We start from the raw sequence: 22500 nt of genomic DNA on the forward strand, positions 1-22500 counted from the left end.
ACTGACATTGATTGGTTAATACTTGTCAAACAGGGTCTATGAAGCGTCCACACTTATAACCCTGTACAGAGAGGAGCAATTATATCATTACAAGGTTTGGCCTGTCTTTCAGGTTAAAAGAAATTATTTCTAGAAAATTCATCGACCGACAAAGGATATTGAGCAACAGAACTGCAACTGTAAAGGCCCCCATACAATGAACGATTGTCTGAACGACTGTCCGTATCGTTCACGAAAACACTGTGTATGGGCTTGTCTGAATTCAAAAGTGGGCGGAGCTTCGTGTCTGAACGATCTCAGCGGGAATCTGTCACGACCAGGTTGCTGGCTTGCGACTTAAGTCTGTCACATAGAGATCGTTTGTTTGTTTGGTTGTATGGTGTTTTTACGTTGCATTGAACCAGTGGTTATTCAGCAACGGTACAAACAGCTTTATGTGACTTCCAAACCACGTCGAGAGTGAATTTCTATCACCAGAAATACACATCTCAGACCCCTCAATGGAATGCCCAAGAATCGAACTCGCGGCCACCGAGGTGGCAGGCCAAGACCAAACCGATCACGCCACTGAGGCGCTTGTCTGCCGATATAACGCTATCGCGCGCGCCTCTTCTAGAGATGATGCCACGTCTTCTCGAGACAAAATCTCTGTGCAGACTGAAAACGGTGGGGAGATCGTTCATACTCTCTGAATAGTGTGTGTGTGTGTGTGTGTGTGTGTGTGTGTTGTGTTGATAACGAAAATCGTTGCGGCAATCGCTTAGTGTATGGAGGCCTTAAAACTCGGTTTAACTTACCAGGACCTACAACGAAGCCAAGAGCCTGCGAAGCTGCTATGATGGAGATAGCAATTGTGCGTTCTTTCAGGGTAGTTGCTGCAGCCACGTACGACCTCGTTAGTACTACGTTCGCTGTTGGTCAAATGAAGGAATAAATATGACTTAATTCATGGCAAATTGTTCGTTTAATCATGAGAACAATACTGGTTAAAGGTTAATCGATAAGGAATCCATGGATATGAATTATATGTTTCCCTTCGAAAATCGATAAGATCATCACGCGAGTGAAACATATAAGCCTATGGGTATTATACAGAATGAGCCAGAGAGATTAATGGCAATAGGCTTAATATTATTTTGAGCACGGCTGTATTTCCCAAAGCACCAAAAAGGAGACTTAAGGTAGACTCGACCACTCCTCCAGAAAATTATGAATAGACTTGATAAATAGCTCCCTGAGTTTTAAGCGTACGACTTTGCCATTTTCCTCTGATGACAAAATATTGCAGAATCTTTTTCCTGGAAGAAATGTCATCCACGAAAAAACAAACCGAAATTTCTGAGTACCGACGGTCTATTGAGCAGATGACCCTAAGCAGTGATTCAGGGATAAATTGAGTGAATAGGAACTTAATTAAAATGTACAATGGTTCTATTAACAAAGTTGGTTAATTAACAATGAAAAAATCATGCTTGAAAACTCGCAGTTTTTGTACCATAGTTAAATAGATAAGGTTGCACTATTATTATTATTATTATTACAGGAGGTGTGGGCGGTGTCAAAATTGGTATTTATTTATCATTGGATGCCTGGGGCATCCTTCTTAGCCTAAATTGTCTTGTCTATTATTATTATTATTATTATTATTATTATTATTATTATTATTATTATTATTATTATTATTATTCGGAAAAAATCCATATTCATATGGATTAAGCCCACCACAAGGCCCGCTGACTTGAAATTCAAGCTCCCAAAGAATATTTAGGTGTTCACTGGAAAGAAATTACGGTAGATAATAGGAAATGCAGAGAGAGGATATCAGTCATTAGAAAAGAAAAGAGATAGATTAATAAATTAACAGATAAATAGATATTAATATAAACAAATGATCAAAATAAAAGGTGAATTGGTTGAGGTAGTAATGCATCGCATCTTGGCTTGGACTTGTGAGGTTCTAGTCGCAAGACGTCCTCAGGGACACTTGCTTTTTCTTGCGGGTTCACCTCGTTAAACAGTGTAGAGTGCCCGCAACTATGTTTGTGGAGTGAGCGCTTAGGAACCAACCAGGAACCATCAGTGAATGAATTTCAGAAGAAAGAAGAAATAGACCTGACGATAGACCGACGAACGAACCTAAGGGACATAGGTCTAGAGAATAAACAAACAACCAATAATATCGACCATTTCTGTATCCTCATCCTAGAGAAATCTCAACGTCCTTTGACTCATCATGGTTAACCTGGAGGTCTTAGACCAATATGGCTTCGTCCTACCTGAACTGATGCCGACGATCAGTCTGGAAACGATCATACCGTAGTAACTCGCCATCTCTCCGACGCCGTCCAGAGCCGGGAGCAGCGAGTACATGGCGTTCCCGAAGATGTAAGCCATGACAGTCACTATACACGGGATCCTGCAAAGAAGAAGAAGAAGAAAAGGGAAGATGAGAAAAGCTATAAAGTGAACCTGTTCTTATAGTGAAACAGCTCTGTACCTAACACGAACCACAGCGTAGTGTGCCTGCAACTGTGTTTGTGGACCGAGCGCTTAAGAAATCGGGTACCAAAAAGTAACCAGCATCTCTTGTGTTAAAGAAGTGTGAATATATATATATATATATATATATATATATATATATATATATATATATATATATATATATATATATATATATATATATAGAAACCAGTATCTCTTGTGTTAGAGAAGTGTATATATCATTAAAAACCAGCATCTCTTTTGTTAAAGAAGGGTTTATATAAATATCTTTAGAAACCAGTATCTCATTCATTAGAGAAGGGTATCTTGTGCCTGTAGTAAGTTAGTACTATACGTCGTGGCGTACATACCTTATGCTACCAGCTTTGTTGCCCCATAGCCCTAAAAGCGGCGACGCCAGGACCTGCCCCAGAGGATTGGCAGCGACTACCCACCCGACGTATTCCTTGCCCAGCTCTGCGTTTAGCTGTGAAAGAAAGATGGAGAACTTTACGGAGGGAAATATAGAAGCTAGTGTTTCCATAGTTCATGTATCTGCAAATTCTCTCTCTCTCTCTCTCTCTCTCTCTCTCTCTCTCTCTCTCTCTCTCTCTCTCTCTCTCTCTTTACAAAGAGCGAATGTTGCATATCGGAGTATGTCTATTTCTTACTTTTTTTGGATCTAGGCCTAGTGGTGAGAAGCGTTGACAAAGTGTGAAGAAATCGAGTAGTTACGAGGGCATTGTGGATATTAAGAATTATATACGTATCTGGTGAAAAGTGACCAGCAGATTCTATGTATGTATGTATGTATGTATGTATGTATGTATGTATGTATGTATGTATGTATGTATGTATGTATGTATATATTATATATAATTAAATAAATTCCTCTGTTAAAACAGTATACGTCTCAAGTATAAAAGGCCCATAAAAGCACTTTGGTTTAAAGCTAATGACTATGTATTTCGGTGGATTAACTTCCACTACTCGATAATGGTGGCAGTTAGTCCACCGAAATATATACATAGTCCTCAGCTTTAGACCAGATTGTTTTAATGGGCCTTTTATACTTGATATATATATATATATATATATATATATATATGTATATAGCTATATAATATATCATTATTATCTAGATAATATATAAGATATATAAATATTATATATCTAATAAAAGGAGCCCATAAAAAACACCAAAATGTAGAGAGAAAAGTACTATATTTCAGAGACTGCTGTCTCTCTCTTCAGGTATATGAATGAGAAAAGTTTACAGAAAAGGTGTATTTTATAACCAAGAGATTCGTCTCAAAAGGGAATTGGGACATCAGACATCGTCGACGCAGTGTTCATTCAACCAACGCTTAAGAAGATTAAAGGAAGATTATCAGCGGGGGTGACCTAAATTGGCTTACTTGTGGACGAATCTCTTGGTATAAATACCACCTTTTCTGTAAACTTTCTCATTCATATACCTGAAGAGAGAGACAGCAGTCTCTGAAATATAGTACTTTTCTCTCTACATTTTGGTGTTTTTATGGGCTCCTTTTATTAGATGGAATTCTGTTGTTACAGAACACCTTTACCAGTCATATATATATATATATATATATATATATATATATATTATATATCTATATATATATATATATATATGATTTTACCTTTAAATCAAATCCATGGAATATTTCGGGGTTCAACTAAAGTTGCTTCTTAAAACTATAAAAAAAACTGTTGTGCTAGTTTCCTTTCAAATTGATTAACGGAAGGCATTGCTGCAATCAAAGCTTTTCCTTCAGTAGGAACCAGGAAATGAATAAATAAATAAGAAATAAATAAATAAATAAATAAAAGCATACCGTCTGCATGTAGGGCCAGACACCAGTGAGAACGATGGAAAACCCAGTCGACATGACGAACATGGTCACGTAGGCAACGACGAGGGACCTCCGACGGGACTTCCGCTGAGACTGAGACTCGTAGAGAGACAGTGGTCCTTCCTCCTCCTCTGTGGGAAATCCTCTTTGCTCAGGGTAGAGGGAGGGAGAGGTTTTGAGCAGTTAGGTTCAGTCATTCAGGAGGACCAAACAGAGAATGTGTGTGTGTGTGTGTGTGAGAGAGAGAGAGAGAGAGAGAATTCTTCCACATTTGGAAAGAAAACTTAAATTTTACAAACAATGCAGTTTTACTCTTTCCAAAATTGAGAGAGAGAGAGAGAGAGAGAGAGAGAGAGAGAGAGAGAGAGAGAGAGAGAGAGAGAGAAGTCCTCTACATTTGGATGTAAACTTAAATCTTACAAGGTTCTAATACAGTTTTACTCTTTTCAAAATTGAGAGAGAGAGAGAGAGAGAGAGAGAGAGAGAGAGAGAGAGAGAGAGAGAGAGAGAGAGAGAATTCTTCTACATTTAGAAAGAAAACTTAAATCTTACAAGGTTCTAATACAGTTTTACTCTTTTCAAAATTGAGAGAGAGAGAGAGAGAGAGAGAGAGAGAGAGAGAGAGAGAGAGAGAGAGAAAAGTCCTCTACATTTGGATGTAAACTTAAGTCTTAACAAAGTACTAATGAAAATTTTTACTTTTTTCAAAATTTCCTCTTTTTCCAAAACGGTGTAATTTGCAATTGAACTACTCCAGAGTTATCCTATGTTAAGTTTCATTACTACTCTAAAAAGATTGATCATGTTATTTAATAATTTATTTATTGCTTTATCTTTTATGGATGTTTTAATTTAAAATTTTTTTGTTTCCTAAAAACAGATATCTTCTTTTTATATTTCCTATTGTCTCCTGGAGGTTCTTTCAAATAAACGCAAAATTCTTGGGAAACGTGAATTTCAAGTCAATGGCCCCTTTGGCGGGCTTGTTCCATAGGAATTGGGGTCTATCAGATCACCACACTCAAACATGAATGAACAGCAACGATAAGTGTCCCTAAAGTGTCCCATTAACCTCTTACTTTGCCAAAAGTGTCCCTTTTGTGATTATATTAAGGTCTTACTTGGTCTATACTATCCCTTATCTGAAAACATTAATCTCATACTGGGTCTGAAGCGCCCGTTTTCTGAAAAAATTAGCCTCTTGGTTTAAAGTCTCCCTTTTCTGAAAACTTAGTCTAAAGTGGTCACTGTCTAAACTCATTAACCTCTTACTGGGTCTAAAGCGTGCCTTTCCAGAAAATACTAACCTCTTACTTGGTCTAAAGTCTAATTTTTCTGAAAATATTAACCTCTTACTTGGTCTAAAGTGTCCCTTTTCTAAAAACATTAACCTCACACTGGGTCTAAAGTGTCTCTTTTCTGAAAAAATGTTCTTACTGGGTTTAAAGCCTCCTTTTTTCTGAAAACATTAACATCTTACTGTATCAAAAAGTCCCTTTTCTGAAAACATTAACCTCTTACTGGGTCTAAAGCGTCCCTTTCCTAAAAACATAAACCTCTTACTTCGTCTAAAGTCTAATTTTTCTGAAAAGATTAACCTCTTACTGGGTCTAAAGCGTTCATTTTCTGAAAACATTAACCTCTTACTGGGTCTAAAGCGTCCATTTTCTGAAAACATTAACCTGTTACTTTCTCTAAAGTTTCCTTTTCCTGAAAAAATGACCTTTCTACTTGGTCTATAGTTCCTATTGTCTGAAATGTACCTTTTTTGAAAACACTAACCACTTGCTTGGTCTAAAGAGTCCATTTTTTTCAAGAACATTAACCTCTTACTTGGTCGAGAGGGTCGTTATAGACCCGTGCCTCAGATCCTCGTCATCCATCTTGCTCAGAGGAATGTTATCCAGCGTGTGGTCCAACACGAAGGACCCCGACTTGCCGAAAACGCCCCCCATTTTGTCCCAGTAGCTCGATCAGACCCTCTCGAGAACTGTACGTAGTAGCCTGGTTTTCCTTTCGGTGAGGTATCCCTGGGGCGGATGGTGTGATCCCAAAATATTTTCTTATTTGTCTTTTCCTACTGTTTTCTCTTATTGTTTTGAAGGTTATTGAAGTTGAGAGCGACGTTACATTTTTCTACTGGTGTTTGTCAACGTTGGGGACGAGAATCGCTTAGCTGAGATGTTAAACCATTCGTTTGAAGTTATCGCTCAGTTAGCAGATTCTCTTAGGCGTAACCTAACCTGTAAGATGAAATATTAAAGAGATTACAAAGTTATAAACATATTTCATACATAATGCGCCACTGAACAGAATATTGTACGATAATGTTGTATACTATTATAATATATATTTATGTATAACTGAATCACGAAAATCTGGAACGTGATGAATATTATTAAATTAAATAAAGGCAACATCCACGACGGATTGTGAAACAGTGGAGTAACTGGTGCGAGGCCTTTCGACTCGTCGTCCTTTTCTAAGTAGACTTTGTTGTGAACTTACTTTCATATTTGTATCGGTCTGCTTCGTTATGGGACGGCAAATCGAAAGTCCTCGCAACAGTTACTCCAGTATTTCACTTTCCTTCGTGGATTTTCCTTCACACACACACACACACACACACACACATATATATATATATTATATATATATATATATATATATATATATATATATATATATATATATATACTAGATAGCTAGTTAGACAATTATAAAAACAAAACATAAATGACGAAATGCCAAATATAGCAAATAAATACAAACTGAAATTTCACATTAAAGCCCCATGTGCTCTCCTCTCTCTCTCGCTCTCTCTCTCTCTCTCTCTCTCTCTCATCCTTGACAGTGTTTGTGATAACTGACAAGGTTACGCAAGAGATGATTTCGCAGGGACCTTGATAAGATACCCACAACTGGGTTATGCCTGTTCAGTACGAAACTAAAAATTATCCATCAAGTTGGCTCTGACGAGTCGACAGATGTAAACCCCACGTAAGTCTACTACAAGAGGTTCTTAGGTTGGAAAAATATGCTCTGTACCTGATCAGGCACATAGTTTTCCTGAAGCAGAATTGACTAGAGCCACTATATATATATAGTCCTTCTAGAACTGACCAGAGTCACTAGGCCTTTGTGGTCCTTGTAAAACTGACCAGAGTCACTAGGCCTTTGTGGTCCTTGTAAAACTGACCAGAGTCACTAGGCCTAGTATGTGGTCCTTGTAGAACTGACCAGAGTCAATAGGCCTATATGGTCCTTGTAGAACTGACCAGCGTCACTAGGCCTAGTATGTGGTCCTTGTAGAACTGACCAGAGTCACTAGGCCTATGTGGTCCTTGTAGAACTAACCAGAGTTACTAAGCCTATGTGGTCCTTCTAGAACTGACTTGAAATTTAAAGACAGCGGTATTCATTTGAAAGAAGTAGAAGAAGGTAGCAGGAAATACAGAAAGAAGAGATCAGTTATTAGAAAAGAAAATATAACGAATTACTAAACAGATAAAAAAAATAAGTAAATAATTAAAACACACAAGAAGAACTGTCTGGGGGCAGTAATGCATTGCATCTTCGCGTGAACTTTTAAGGTTCGAATCGCTAAGAATAGTTTGTACTCTGTTACGATACACAGCATATGTTGTTCATTTAAAAACTGACTATCTGTAGAGTGCAAGTAATTTCTACGATTGAATTGAAAGGTTGTGTTTATTTTTGTAATGATATCCTGAAGAAAATAAATAAAATAATAATTAACTAAAACTGAATTGAATATGTAGAACAATTATAATGAACAGATTCTCTCTCTCTCTCGCTCTCTCTTTCTTCTGTTGTTCGTAAGAGATACGTTCATATGATGTAAATCTCTCTCTCTCTCTCTCTGTCTCTCTCTCTCTCTCTGTCTCTCTCTCTGTGAACCTGTTGAATATGCAATGACACTAGATACAAAACTTGTTGCATTGCTTGGACGGTAAAGGTTTTAGCTTAACCCACGGAATCTCAGTAATGTTTGGAAAAAAGGTAGCCGGTGTACCCTCGGAGACTCTCTCTCTCTGTCTCTCTCTCTCTCTCTCGTCCTAAACCTCTTTCTTAAGGGCCACTGGTTTTCAGCGCTTGCGCATCAATCCAGAAGTATTAGCTATAGTAGATTCACATCAGCCGCGCATTTGATGTCTAGGCCAGTCCCTCACGAAGCTCCTGATTGGCTGTTGATAAGCCAATCACAGGGCTGGAAACTCTCAGTCTCTACCTCTATTGAGGGATATGTCTTTCAAAAGTATCCCTCAGGAGAGGCGGAACATACATCCTGCCTATGTGAACTCTCTCGAGAGAGACTGAGAGTTTCCAGCCCTGTGATTGGCTTATCAACAGCCAATCAGGAGCGTCGTAAGGAACTGGCCTAGACGTCAAATGCACGGTTGATGTGAAACTACTATGGCATTGTAACAGACGCGAAAACGCTCATCTTACGCTGTAGAGTGATTTTCACCCAACAGAGAAACAGCAAAGTCATCGTTCGAGTTCGTACACGACTCTTTCGCTCTCAAGAGGTACCCGAAACCGCCCAGTCACTGTGACTGACGGATGATTTAGGTACAGATATGCAAAGTAGACCTAGATCGTGAGACAAGTTTGTTTTCTGTTATAGATAAGATAGATACGAGGAAAAAGCGTATTGAACGAAGGCAATGTTTCATAATATCAAACGGCTACGTTGCACTATGGGCATTACTCATAGGTCCCAGCACTTGGCCTAAAATTTTATATTCGATTCTATAAATAATTTTATTTAAAAGATTCTATAGAGACGGTTTATCTGCTCAAATATCTCAACTTTAGACTCATGGCAAGGGTCATTAACATTTCCGGTAACCTGGCCACTGCTATCGCATAATTAGATGACCCTTGACGAGCTTTCTAAAAACACAGGGTATAAGCAGGACTCCCTGGGTATACAGTGCCCCAAGTTCATTGGTTCCTGGTAAGATGGCAACTCAACCCGTCACCCAACTACTTCTTAGTAGTAGTAGTAATAAGGACCTGCCTTTAAAACGGCTCCCAGGATCCATGTCCTCTTCAAATTCTCAGGCTTTGTCTTTGTAACGGCTCACCTCTTTTACATGAAAAAATCTATGTTGATTATGAGCATTTTACAGTGCTCTGAGCTATGCCGTGGGTAGAAACTTCTTAGGACACCGATGTCCAAGGTAGCTCCACTCACTAGCGTCATGGCGGCAAGCCAAGTATAGACCAGATTTTCATAATCAAGTTTCTGATTAAATTAACAAATAAATAATATAAAAATCCCTACACGTAACTCTAAATCCTATTGGCGTGGAAGCACCCACAAGGTATTATCCTGACTTATCTGCCATTTACAAGATAAGGAACTACTTCTGTCGGGAAAGGCAGTTTTCACTTTGCTCTTAAAAGAGAAAGTCTTGAAGTGGCTGATATACAATCAGGCCTTATCAGTTCTTTTGCATGCCTCAGATACAGAAATGAATTCTCGACGAATCTAAGATCTTGGGGTTGTGGCAGGAAACTCAGGATATTTATTCCCTGGTCTTTCAAGGAGACTCAACAGAAGCACACTATTTATCTAGAGGACTTTGCTTGTCCCATTCATCAGTAACTTGAGAGTTTTGTATTGTAACGAACTAACTTCCAGATTAGGAAGGGCCTGTTATCCCTCAATTCAATTCAGTTAAAGAAATTTATTGATATATATTACATATACATCAAATGGGGTGTATTAGCATAATGTTACACCCTCCAGAATATTCTAAGAATACATTCACATTTCAAAATCACTTATTAGGAAATTTGGAAACTTCTTCATAATTCTTGGAACCATATTATTGTTAAGCAAATAACACACCTGATCTAGAACTGTATTAACACTTTCATCCCTAAATTTTGAAAGTTCAGTACAGTACCTGTTATTCCTTAGATTTTGGGTATATCAGGCCTTAATGGGTGTGTTTAGCTCTACACAGCACTATCAACGTGAGGTTTCGAACTTCCAAACACACCGGGAAACATACCGTTTATGTAGGCATATCGAATTTACACCACCCTGTTATAAGTCTAAAGGAGTTCAGTAAAGTCTGTTAAAACTACAGCAGATAGACTTCAACCCTTCATAGTACCCACCTTGTTAGAAGTCTACAGAGTTCTGTAAAGTCTGTTGAAACTACAAAAAGTATATCTTAGTTTAACCAGACCACCGAGCTGATTAACAGCTCTCCTAGGGCTGGCCCGAAGGATTAGATATTTTTACGTGGCTAGGAACCAATTGGTTACTTAGCAACGGGACCTACAACTTATTGTGGGATCCGAACCACATTATATCGAGAAATGAATTTCTAATCACCAAAAATATATTCCTCTCATTCCGCATTGGCAGAGCAAGGATGCGAACTCGGACTACCAAATCAATAGGCGAGCACGTAACCCTCTCGTCCAACGAGGAACTTGTTAAAACTACAACAGATAGACTTCAGAGTCAATACCTTGTTAGAAGTCTACAGAGTTTTGTGAAGTCTGTTGAAACTACAGCAGATAGACTTTAACCATCCACAGTCACCACCTTGCTAGAAGTCTTCAAAGTTCTGTAAAGTCTGTTGAAACTACAGCAGATAGACTTTAACCATTCACAGTAACTACCTTGTTAGAAGTCTACAGAGTTCTGTGAAGTCTGTTAAAACTACAGCAGATAGACTTTAACACTTCAAAGTCGTCGAAAGATGCAATGGCCTTCAAAATCCAAGACAAACATTCAAAACTGGGTCATAGCTTTCATCACTAAAGTAAATATCAATTTTTTTTTCTGGCACAAGTTTTCATCATCAACTGAAGGAAACACAAATAACCTTACATAGTGTTTTCTTTTGACAAATAAAATGATACTTATAAAAAGTAAACGTTTTATGTGCTCGGCTCGAACGAAATTCAGATAAGTGACCAAAATGTAATCATATCTCGGGGTATCTTCATTGTTATCCGGCTCAATGTAGGGCGGATGTGTCTGTGGGATTTAGAAAATATGGACAAGACCACAAAATACCAAAAAGATAATAAACCGAAGATAATAGCAGAATGTCGAATAGCAAAAAAAAAAAAAAAAAAAAAAATAATAATAATAATTGAAAAAACTTCTAACAGCGAAAAGACAATAGGATGAAGCTGACGAACAATGACTGGCTTTTTCAGATGTGAGTCAACAAACCTTTGACCGAAACCTTTAGCTTTGATTTCGCCTGATGAAACAGTGAACTCCACATCAGTTTTCAAGTCGTTGAACCCAAGAGTTCACGTTGCTTACCTCCTTATCGCCAACATTTTACCACGAAGCAGATGCTGACAGATAGAGGGAACAATATATATATATATATCTATATATATATATTATAATATATATATATATAGATATATATATATATATATATATATAGCTATATTAACTGTAAATATTTTTCGTGGTTCCAAAAATTAGTTGCTCGTCGGCTCCGAGCCCACATTCGCCCGGCTGCGATTCACCACAGTCAACTGACGGCCAGGTGCGTAATTTGCCAACTGGGAGTAGCAGAGACCCGGTGGGCTTTAACGCAAAGTGATTTAAAGCTCCTCCTCGACCAGGACTCGAATCCTGGCGTAAGGCGAAAGAGTCATGCTTACGATGGCATTATTCACATACTTAAGTACTGTTTACAATTATAAGTCGATATTGTGTACCGGATTTACATACATACATAATTACAGCACCTATTGTTTACAGACAATACATACATATATACATCATAATTATAGTAGATATTGCATACAGGATATATACAAGTATAAATACATACGTACATACATACATAATTGCAGCACCTATTGTTTACAGACAATACATACATATATACATCATAATTATAGTAGATATTGCATACAGGATATATACAAGTATAAATACATACGTACATACATACATAATTGCAGCACCTATTGTTTACAGACAATACATACATACATAATAATTACAGTAGATATTGCATACAGGATATACAAGCTTACATACATGCGTACATAAATACATACATTATAATTACTACATAATTCAAGCCACCTGTTCGTCATAATGAGAGTCAAATAGAAGGAAAAAAAAATACAGTTATTTTTCTTTAAAACTGCAGCTGAAAACCCTTATGGAACGAGTCAACGGGCTTTATAATTCCCCAAAAGCAGACCCTTTCTCTCTCTCTCTCTCTCTCTCTTCTCTCTCTCTCTCTCTCTCTCGTTGAAAATCCTTTGAATAGTCAACTGACTATAAGCCAAACTTGGTTTCAATGGGGAATCAGCCTGCAGAGAGAGAGAGAGAGAGAGAGAGAGAGAGAGAGAGAGAGAGAGAGAGAGAGAGAGAGAGAGAGAGAGAGAGGGTTAATAAAGGAAAAGGTGATCAATGAATAAATATGGGGGAACAGAAAATGAAGCAGCCTGATCGTAGTTAACCGCATTTCTCCACAAACCGAAAGGATATACCGATGACTCACTCATAACGTCAGCGAGAAAATGCACCATGTCACTCGAATTCACGATCAGCATACTATATAGCAAAAGCTGCTCCTTTGCATTATATATAGACAGTTCCCAAAGCCTGAGGAGGACTCTCGGTGTGGGCAAAAAGAGACGGCAATTACTCACAGTAACGCGAGGAGCTCCCACACTCTGGCGCGGCCTGCTAGATAGCGATTTAACTAGACACTAGTTAATTAAGCCTGTTAATACCCGAGAGAGAGAGAGAGAGATAGAGAATGAAAGACAATATCTCTAGCCATCAGCCTTATCTCCTCTCGTTATCAAACGCTATCACAGAAAATTATTGGTCGGACGCTTCGTCCCACGGCCGAGAAAACCCCATCAAAACTGATGGGTTTTTATCTCGTGAAAATGGGAGCGTCATTGCACACCTTTTTTTTTTTTTTTTTTTTTTTTTATCGTTTATACACATTAGAGGTTATTCAGTTTAAAAGGAAGGTGGCGTTATCTTAATATTCAAGCTATAGGATGTCAGTTGTCTGACTCTGCGTTTCAGATATACTGTGCTGTCCTTCAGTCACTTGATACGGCATAAACGCAAGCACTCATACACACACACACACACCCATATATATTTGTGTGTGTATAGTATATATCAAAAGACAGAGGTAGGCGATGGCCAGTAAGACACATCAGCGCGAAGGTGGACCATGGAATCGTACTAAATATATCATAACTTTATTTTCAACGTTTCGTACTATCTTCATTACATCATTAGGGAATCTGTTAAATAATGAACAAAGTTACTCTAAAATTACTCTAAAAATCAATAAAATTCGTAGAATACAACGCAGAACAGAAATGAATAAATAAAAAAAAAAAGAACAGAAACAAAACCAAGGTGAAAGACCGCTAACCAACCTTATGCAGAGAAGGCAGAAGACAGGATGATGGTCCAATGTGACCTTAGAAGCTATACACAACGCTTGCACACGTGACAGGTCAAATTGAAAAAATAAAAATCCAAACTCATATTCTTCTTTAAATGTTAATCAAATTTATCATTAAGTAATTAACTCGATCGAGGTAAACTACTTAATAACAGAAATACCATCATTAAAGAATTTGAAATTATAATTTTTTTTCTTTGTTTTGAGTATATATGCAGGGAACCATCTGGTGCTGACACTGACCGATAAGCACCAACATTTTCCTATTTCCAAAGACTTTTTTTTTTCTTTTTTTTTTTTTAAGAAAATCCTTTTGACGTAATGAGAATGCATTCTGGCGTCAACATCAGTTTTCACTCACAACTATCTATGCGACAAACCGCCATACATGTCGTCAAAGATTAAAAAAAAAAAGGGAAACATTCCTTATACATCTCAGTGCTCATTCTCCATCGTTTTTTGCCCCCACCGGCCCCAGGCGGGGGGAGGGGGGTTCAGCAGGGGCGGGGTCCGTGGGGATTCTATGTTATGGGCAACTATAGCTCTTGACGACATAGGAATGACCTGATAGGGACCACAGCTGGTCTTAAAACCAGTTCTTCATTATTAAGATGAATAATTCAGATTTTCTCTCTCTCTCTCTCTCTCTCTCTTCTCTCTCTCTCTCTCTCTCTCTCCAGGGACATACGCATTATCACAAACATCAACATACAGGCATGCATCTATACACAGTCACCACTCATATGTATATGTCTATATGAATTTTTATCACATCACTGTGATTCATGTACAGTAAGTTCCAGAAGTGGAGCGACAAATCACAGGATTGATCGTACTTATTTAGAAACTCATGAGGTTGCCAGTTAGTATATTTTATTCCAATTATTGTCATCCTATTTATCTGATAATACGTATCAGTGATTAACTGTATAAGCGCAGAAAGTATTTCCCCAGTGAATGATTAATGTTAGTTCAAAAATTGTTTATCAAAAGAAAAAAAAATTTCCCCAAAGAAATATCTGCAGCTCTCAAAGTGTGATATCAAGTGTTCAACATAGAGTGGCAGCAGGAACCGAGTGCATAAGCATTGGCCTAATATTTGTAAATTAACTTTCTAATTTTATAGCGTTATATCGAAAGTTATTATGATTTCTTTTGATAAAACACTGAGAAGTTTAGCATCTGATTAGATGAAATATAAATAAGACAAGTTGGTGCAAAAAAAAAAAAAAAAAAAAAAAAGGAATCCAAGTTATATGCGCGTTTAGCATTGGTTACATGGTTAGGCCTATTTCAAGAATTAAGGAAATATATTTTCCAGCTTGTTAGTTAATAATTTCATAGAATTTCTCAACTGTGCAAATTTTTGCATGTGGAATTGCGTTCAGGGTCGCACCAAACAGGTATTTTCGTAGGTTTCCACCTTTTTTTTCGGTGCATAAGTGAGACTAATCTTGCCCACACGATCCGGAGTGTGAATATGCTTGGCGAGCATTATTTCAATTCGAGTATCTCCTGTTATGTTCTCTCTCTCTCTCTCTCTCTCTCTCTCTCTCTCTCTCTCTCTCTTTCTTTTCTCTCTCTCTCTCTCTCTCTCTCTCTCTCAGGACGTTTTTATCTAGTCAGGAATAACCAGAGGTCTCTTTTAAGAATCAAGCACTAGGCCTATTGGTCATGTTCGGGTGCTTCTTTATATATATATTGTTACGTATATAGGGCCTTGAGAGAAGCTAGATACGTAAACGGAAGTAATTTAGGGATTTCAAGAGGGAATTGCTTTACTTACCGTAAGCTGAAAGTTATTATTAAGTTCTTTAGAGGGAAGGTCGCCAGAAAACTCAGCTCGTTACTTAACACTATTTATTTACTAAAAGGCCCGTGCTGGGCTGGAGAAAAGGTAAATGATGGCTCCGTTGAGCCGTTATAGCTGGTTTTCATACACTTGGGTAATGCACACTTGTGGGCAGAGACGGCACGTGACTCATGGAATCTGGAAAAGAATCCCAGATTAAACGAGATAAAAGGAAAAATGACTTCTTGCTTTGATTAAGGCTGATTAATTCTCTAACATTGGGGAAGGTAAACTCGAATGGTTCACTGAGGTATACACGAAAGCTTGGTCTTTAACAAGTCACAAAGGGGAGCACGTGGCCCGATGAGGACAAAGGGCTTTGATGTAGAAGGGGTAAAAATGAGAATTGAAAATGAATTTAGCAAGAGTCGTATGGTAGTAAAAGGAAAAGGTGCTGGGTTGAAGTTTACACTTTCAGACGTACCTTTATGCAATATTCTGTGTATCCTTGTAGAAGAATGCGGCCTGACCTCTGTTCAGGTCTGGGGTTCGTGTCCACCAGTACGTCGTGGGTAGGCCTAATTTTGGGAGGCTGGCAATTTGACCTCTGTCCGAGATCACGTCTCGCAGCCGACTGAGATCGATACTGGTTGTTTTCGAATCACGGGGCTTCCAAAAACCGCCTCGAGCATTGCCTGAAAGGTGGTAAACACAACGCCAGCAAATTGGGAAGGAAAATAGGTCTTATTGTAGAAGTCCCTAAAATCCATCTCGAAGCCTAGCTACTCTTGTGACTTGCCTCTCTTACCCTAAGCTTCCGTCAGACCGGAAATATCATTCCTACGACATACCCACTCTCCCAACAACAGTCGCTTCAGGAGAAGGCATGGCTGCTACTTTTATAATTAAATATAACTAAAACTCTGCTGGGAAGGCGAGGCGTTCTATAGACGTAGCAGCTCCCCCTGTTAAGAAGGCATTCACTCCCTTTCGGGCGTGAAGGTCTTGGCTTAAATAAGTTGATCGCCTCGACTACCCAGTTCTCCTACTCTAACTTGAAGTTTTTTGAGCAGCGATACGGCTGACTACAATGGCCTACCTAACTTATAGGCAAAGATGCTAAGTGTACTAACTTAATGTAGTGATGTAATCTAGCCTAAGTAATAACTACGGGTTGTCTGTGACGACAGTCTACTCTACCCCTAGATAAGGTTACTTGAAAATTCTACTTGCTACTAACCTAATGCCCTGGTACTAATCATTAGCCTAACCTACTCAATACATTTAAATGAAGACGCAATCATTCCAGAGTGTGGTACGCACAGCAGTAGTTCAGCGACGGAATTGTAAAAATACATGATAAGAGGTAATGATGCTTGGGGATGATGAGTGGTTAGTTGACCAGGAGGGAAATGCAATGAGGTAGTTATATTTAAGTGAGGGTTAGTATTACAATGGCTAGGGGTTAGAGGGTTAGTGCTACTGGCAGAGATCAGGCTGGCTACCTTCTCTGGGTAGGTGCCAGGATCATTCTGCAAATGAATGTGACACTGTACCTCAGGCACAGGTGTCAAGGAGAGCATGTGGCTCTTGGGTTAGTTTGTTAATGATTGGTTACGTCCCTTCTTCTTCTTATTCCTCCAGGACCTGGCTATACCAGTCCTAGGAGTAGACGGAGGCACCGACTCTGGGGAAAGGCCAGAAACGCCGGCAGGAGCAGAGGCAGTGGTAGCCTGAGGGATTGCAGGAGAACCCCCTACTTCGGTCTCTGCAGCAACCGTCGTAGAGGTGGAACCTACTGCAGGGGAGGCCCTCACTCCGGCTGCTGCGACAACCGTCGTGAGGGGAAAACTCCAGGCTGACTCCTGGTCGGGCAGTTCCTGGTTTTCCAGAGGAGGTACAAAGGTAAGGTCTGCCGGAGGTTCATCCTCGGGCGACAGAGGTAAGGATGAAGAAGAAGGAACTAGTGATTGGCCATGGGCTGTGGTAAGCTCCATGCCTGTTGGAGGATCTCCTGTAGGAGGATCCTTGATAAGGTTAGGCGCCGGCGCTAGCTCGGGGCCAGGCGCAGAGGTCAAGTTCGGTGGTGGCTCTACGTCCAGGCTGGACGGAGCTTGGCACTGCCCAGTGCTGCCAAGTGGCACTGGCAGAGAGTTGAGGTTGACTGGACCTGTGACGGGTACCGGAGGTGCAATACCTCTCAGCGTGCCCTTGGAAATGGGAGACAGAGGCTCCTGTCTCTTTTGGAAGGCTAAGCCTTGTGGAAAGTGGACATTGTCCGCTGCTGGTAGTCGGCTAGGGCACCTAGGCCAATTCGTGGAGTGCCCTATTACGTTGCAGGTTTTGCAACGGAACTGTGAATGGTCAATCTCCCTCCTTGGTAACGGGGGAGACTGTTGGTGGACGTACTTCCTGGAGGAAGTAGAATTTCGGTGACTCCTTGCTTTGGAGTGAATTGACATGGGGTTAGGACCCCTAGGCTTTTTGCATTGTGAGGGAGACTTCATGTCTTGCCCTAGGAGGAGGTCGTAACCTCCTGGGATGTAGCTTGCAACTGCAAGAGTACATTCTTTGGAGAAGTGAGGTCTGGTGACCCTCAATTGGACGGTCGGAAGGATCAGTTTAATGTGATTGATACCTTCAATGGTGATCAATCGACGTCTATCAACGTTAGCCCCTCGGGGAATTCTGTCTTCCCGTATCAGGGAGACTTGAGCGCCAGAGTCGTCGTAGGCTCTGACGTGGCTTGGCTGATAATGACTTTGGAGGGGTGCGACGGTTATAGGGCCCTTAGCTGGGGGTCCTAGAGAAGAAGGATTAGTAATGGCCATTGCGACGGCAGGAATATTGTGGTTCGCGCACCCTCCGTAGTTGGCAGACATGTGACCCTTGCGGCCACAGTCTCGGCAGAACTTGTTCCAGAACCTCTTCCGTGGCACTGGATGATAAGGCCGAGATGGCCCCACAGGTTGCGAATCTGCGGAGTCACCAAGGCTGGCAGTGTGCTCTGGCACAGGTGAAGAGTCCTCTCTGGCAGTGATGTGACGTGGGGAGGTTAAGGGAACCTCCGTTGAATCACCCTCGGAAGCAATTTCGGGGTTAACTGGTGGGCTTACCTCTTCCAAAAAGGGAGGAGGTAGGCGGTAAAAAGGTAAAAGGCTGGCAGGATGCGGCAGGAATTTCTATCTCCGGCACTGGATCAGGACCAGGCTCACAAATAGAAAGGATGTCAGGCTGACCAGAGACGGCGGGACTAAGAGAGACAGGGGGTGCAGGGCTGGAAGCTGGCAGAGTGGCTTGAGCTAGGATACTCTCCTTACGGGCCTTCTCCCGCTTGATGTCGAGTTCCTTCTCCTTGAGAGCGAGCTCATGCTTTCGCTCCTCTTCCCTTGCCTTCCTTTCTGCTTCTCTGGCTTGCTTTCCCTGCTGGCGCGCAGCAGCCTGCTGCGCCTTTATCCACTGGTCTAGTGCTGGTCCAGTGTAACCAGCCTCCTTGCCCAGAGTTATGAGGACTCGGAGACTCTCGAGTTCTACGGCAAAGAAGTCGCGGGAAGCAGGGGAAGACATTTCCCTTAGGCTGCAGTAGAGACTCTGATGAAAATGAAAATAATGGCCAGGAAGGGTACGGAATGGAATAGGAGTGCCTACTGTGGAAAGTGGCACTCACTTGGAAAGGTGTTCTGCGACGTGGTAGAGAAAAAGTCTGAGAAGACTGGGTGCTCTGTGGCACTTGGGAAGTGTCCCGTAAGTTGGTGGCACTTCTGGATTGGCACCTTCTAAAGAGGTGAAAAAATCAAATGGAGTGTACGGCGTACGTCACACTTAAGGGCGTTCCTAAGTTGGGAGACGCTGGAATGGGCTACCTGTAGGTCCAATACAGGTGCACGGCACTTATGAGGAGGCGTTCCTTGGTTCAATGATCCAAAATGGCGGATACTCTATAATGAATGAGCGTTCCGTAGGACGGACACGCAGGTATAGGGCTACCTGTACGTCTGTACAGGTGCGCGGCACTTATGAGGAGGCGTTCCTTGGGCAGCACTAGTAGTGCTGGTATTGCGGCACTTTGGGGAGGCGTTCCCTTAGGATGGTCCGAAAGATCACTGATCCTCGTACACAGACATTAATGAATTGGGCGTTCCGTAAGGACGGACACGCAGGTTTGTCAGCACTTAGGGCTGGTATTGCGGCACTTCTGGGAGGCGTTCCCTTGTTGAGTGTTCCGAAGGATCACTGACCCTTGTACACGGACACACTAATTATTTGGGCGTTCCGTAAGGACGGACACGCAGGTTTAATGGCTACCTGTACGTCTGTACAGGTGCAATGGCATTTACGGAGGCGTTCCTTGGAGCACTGGTATCGTGCTGGTGTGTCCCGGACACTACATGCAGTATACTTAAATATACTGAAGTGAAATGGCACTGCTCATGGCAGAGGGTAATAAATGGAGGAGAGAAAGTAAAAGGTGGGAGTACTTCAGCAGCCAGTCGATGGACAGTGTCAAGAATTAGTGGCACTGTGAAATGGTAAGACCTGACCGATGCACTGGTGGTGGCCAGTCCTAAACTGGTAACGACTTCCCTGTTTGGAAGTAATGAATTGGCGTGGCACACTGTGCGAATTGTGCTTGCGGTATACGCAAGTCTTTTGTGATAAAAGAAAATGAAAAGACCACTCGGGCAACGACAGGTAATGGAAATTTTAGGAATGCTCAGTCCCTCGCTGAAGTACTCGGTAAATGAAATAAATAAATGCTTGCAAACTGCAATGGACACAGGCGCGTACGTATCACGCTGTGTAAATGAAAGACACAAGAGACTAAATAATGTTAATTCTGCATGCTATAATTAATGGTAAGATGTAGTACTCTTGGCTTCGTGAATACTGTGTTCTCTCTCTCTCTCTCTCTCTCTCTCTCTCTCTCTCTCTCTCTCTCTCTCTCTCTCTCTCTCGGTCTCTCGGCAGGGAGGGTGAAAAAAATGATATATGAATGAACTCCCTTATATTTGAATTGAACTACTAATGTTCGTTTAATATGACGCAACTTGCGTTAAATTATCTACTTACGTTAACGTTTTTTGTGAAAGAATTGCTTTTGATAACGTTTTATGAAAAATGATAACGCGCTCGCGGTGAACGATGTTTACGTTAATGTTAGCGGCTTGCGCTTATGAAATGATTTGCGTTTCGATATGAATTTTACAAAGACGCGTTTTACGTTAACAATTCTTGTGATTTGCTCTACTTGAGATTTACGTTAACTTTATGTAAGATTACTAGGTCCCCGTGAACAGTGAAATGACGGTAAGGATTTAAAACGATGTTAGCAAACAATTGTGAATGAGGCTACGTTAAGTGCGAAGTGAAATGAAATTTTCGCTCAGCGCGCGACTGAGCGATGCGAGGTGAAACACGTGAAGGAGCTGGGTAGCGCTGCTAACGCGCAGCATGTCGTTCAAAACAGCTGATTCTCTGTAAATGCGAAGGCAATTTACAACACAAAATTCTACTTTCTTATTCAAGGCGAATTACGTTAATTTCTCTGGCAGAACGATAGATACTAGTACAGACATTGATATTATTTACGTTAAAACTTCGTGACTTACGTTACTTTGCTTAAATTGTTTAGATAATGTTGAAAGAGGAAACAAACATGGCTGCCGCTGTGAATGAGACGAAGGTTGGTTGAGACCGCGCAGGCGCGAGAGAGCTCGATCTAAGCTGAATTCAAGCTGAGAGGTAGCGGTTACCAACACTTGGAATGAAACTAAGTTAAAAATGGATTCCCTAACATATCACAGACAAAAGAATTGTACACTTCTTTTGCCGTAACTATTAGTAAAACACTCCTAACTAGCTAGGCTTTCAAACACAGCAATAAACCCTGGCAAGCACTTCATAGTTTGATCTGGTTCTTTCTGGCATCTATTCTACACACGTGCTCTGTCTCGTCCGACGAGGACAGCACAAAGTAACAGAGAATTCGCGAGGCAAATTGTTTGCTCGCCGCTAAAATAAAGCTCTGGCGCATTCGCCGTTACAATAATAAGATTTCTACCTACGCTCTTTTAAACACTTCTACAATAAAAATACTTAAACGTACCTTAAGCTAACATTGGTTATAGAATAATCATATTAATGAATGGAATACCTTACCGTGAGTCAGTGTGTCTTCTTTCCCTGCAAGTGTGCTTGATTTACTTTTTGTAAAATAATTTACAGTTTACGTTTTACAACGGATAACGCGATTTACAAGCTTTTTTAAGCAAGCCCGGATTCGATCCTCGGCGAGGTCGACAATGTTACGTATATAGGGCCTTGAGAGAAGCTAGATACGTAAACGGAAGTAATTTAGGGATTTCAAGAGGGAATTGCTTTACTTACCGTAAGCTGAAAGTTATTATTAAGTTCTTTAGAGGGAAGGTCGCCAGAAAACTCAGCTCGTTACTTAACAACTATTTATTTACTAAAAGGCCCGTGCTGGGCTGGAGAAAAGGTAAATGATGGCTCCGTTGAGCCGTTATAGCTGGTTTTCATACACTTGGGTAATGCACACTTGCGGGCAGAGACGGCACGTGACTCATGGAATCTGGAAAAGAATCCCAGATTAAACGAGATAAAAGGAAAAATGACTTCTTGCTTTGATTAAGGCTGATTAATTCTCTAACATTGGGGAAGGTAAACTCGAATGGTTTCACTGAGGTATACACGAAAGCTTGGTCTTTAACAAGTCACAAGGGGAGCACGTGGCCCGATGAGGACAAAGGGCTTTGATGTAGAAGGGGTAAAAATGAGAATTGAAAATGAATTTAGCAAGAGTCGTATGGTAGTAAAGGTGCTGGGTTGAAGTTTACACTTTCAGACGTAC

At 40.6% G+C, this 22500-nt stretch overlaps 1 protein-coding gene across 4 annotated transcripts in view; it reads right to left on the reverse strand.

Moving 5' to 3' along the window:
• LOC135196422 (major facilitator superfamily domain-containing protein 8-like) overlaps positions 1-22500 on the reverse strand; it is a 533321-nt gene that overhangs the window by 5037 nt on the left and 505784 nt on the right. Inside the window, exons 1-6 of one of the 4 annotated variants that reach the window (XM_064223231.1) lie at positions 13053-13193; positions 6195-6604; positions 4344-4506; positions 2853-2968; positions 2277-2416; positions 798-911 (exon numbers count right to left, since the gene is read on the reverse strand). In XM_064223231.1, the coding sequence (XP_064079301.1) occupies positions 798-911; positions 2277-2416; positions 2853-2968; positions 4344-4506; positions 6195-6316 (655 nt within the window). In that variant the 5' untranslated portion in view covers positions 6317-6604; positions 13053-13193. The other 3 variants (XM_064223233.1, XM_064223232.1, XM_064223234.1) reach the window with 3 other exon arrangements.

The sequence above is a fragment of the Macrobrachium nipponense genome, chromosome 17, assembly GCF_015104395.2.
Source record: "Macrobrachium nipponense isolate FS-2020 chromosome 17, ASM1510439v2, whole genome shotgun sequence".
NCBI lineage: Eukaryota > Metazoa > Arthropoda > Malacostraca > Decapoda > Palaemonidae > Macrobrachium > Macrobrachium nipponense.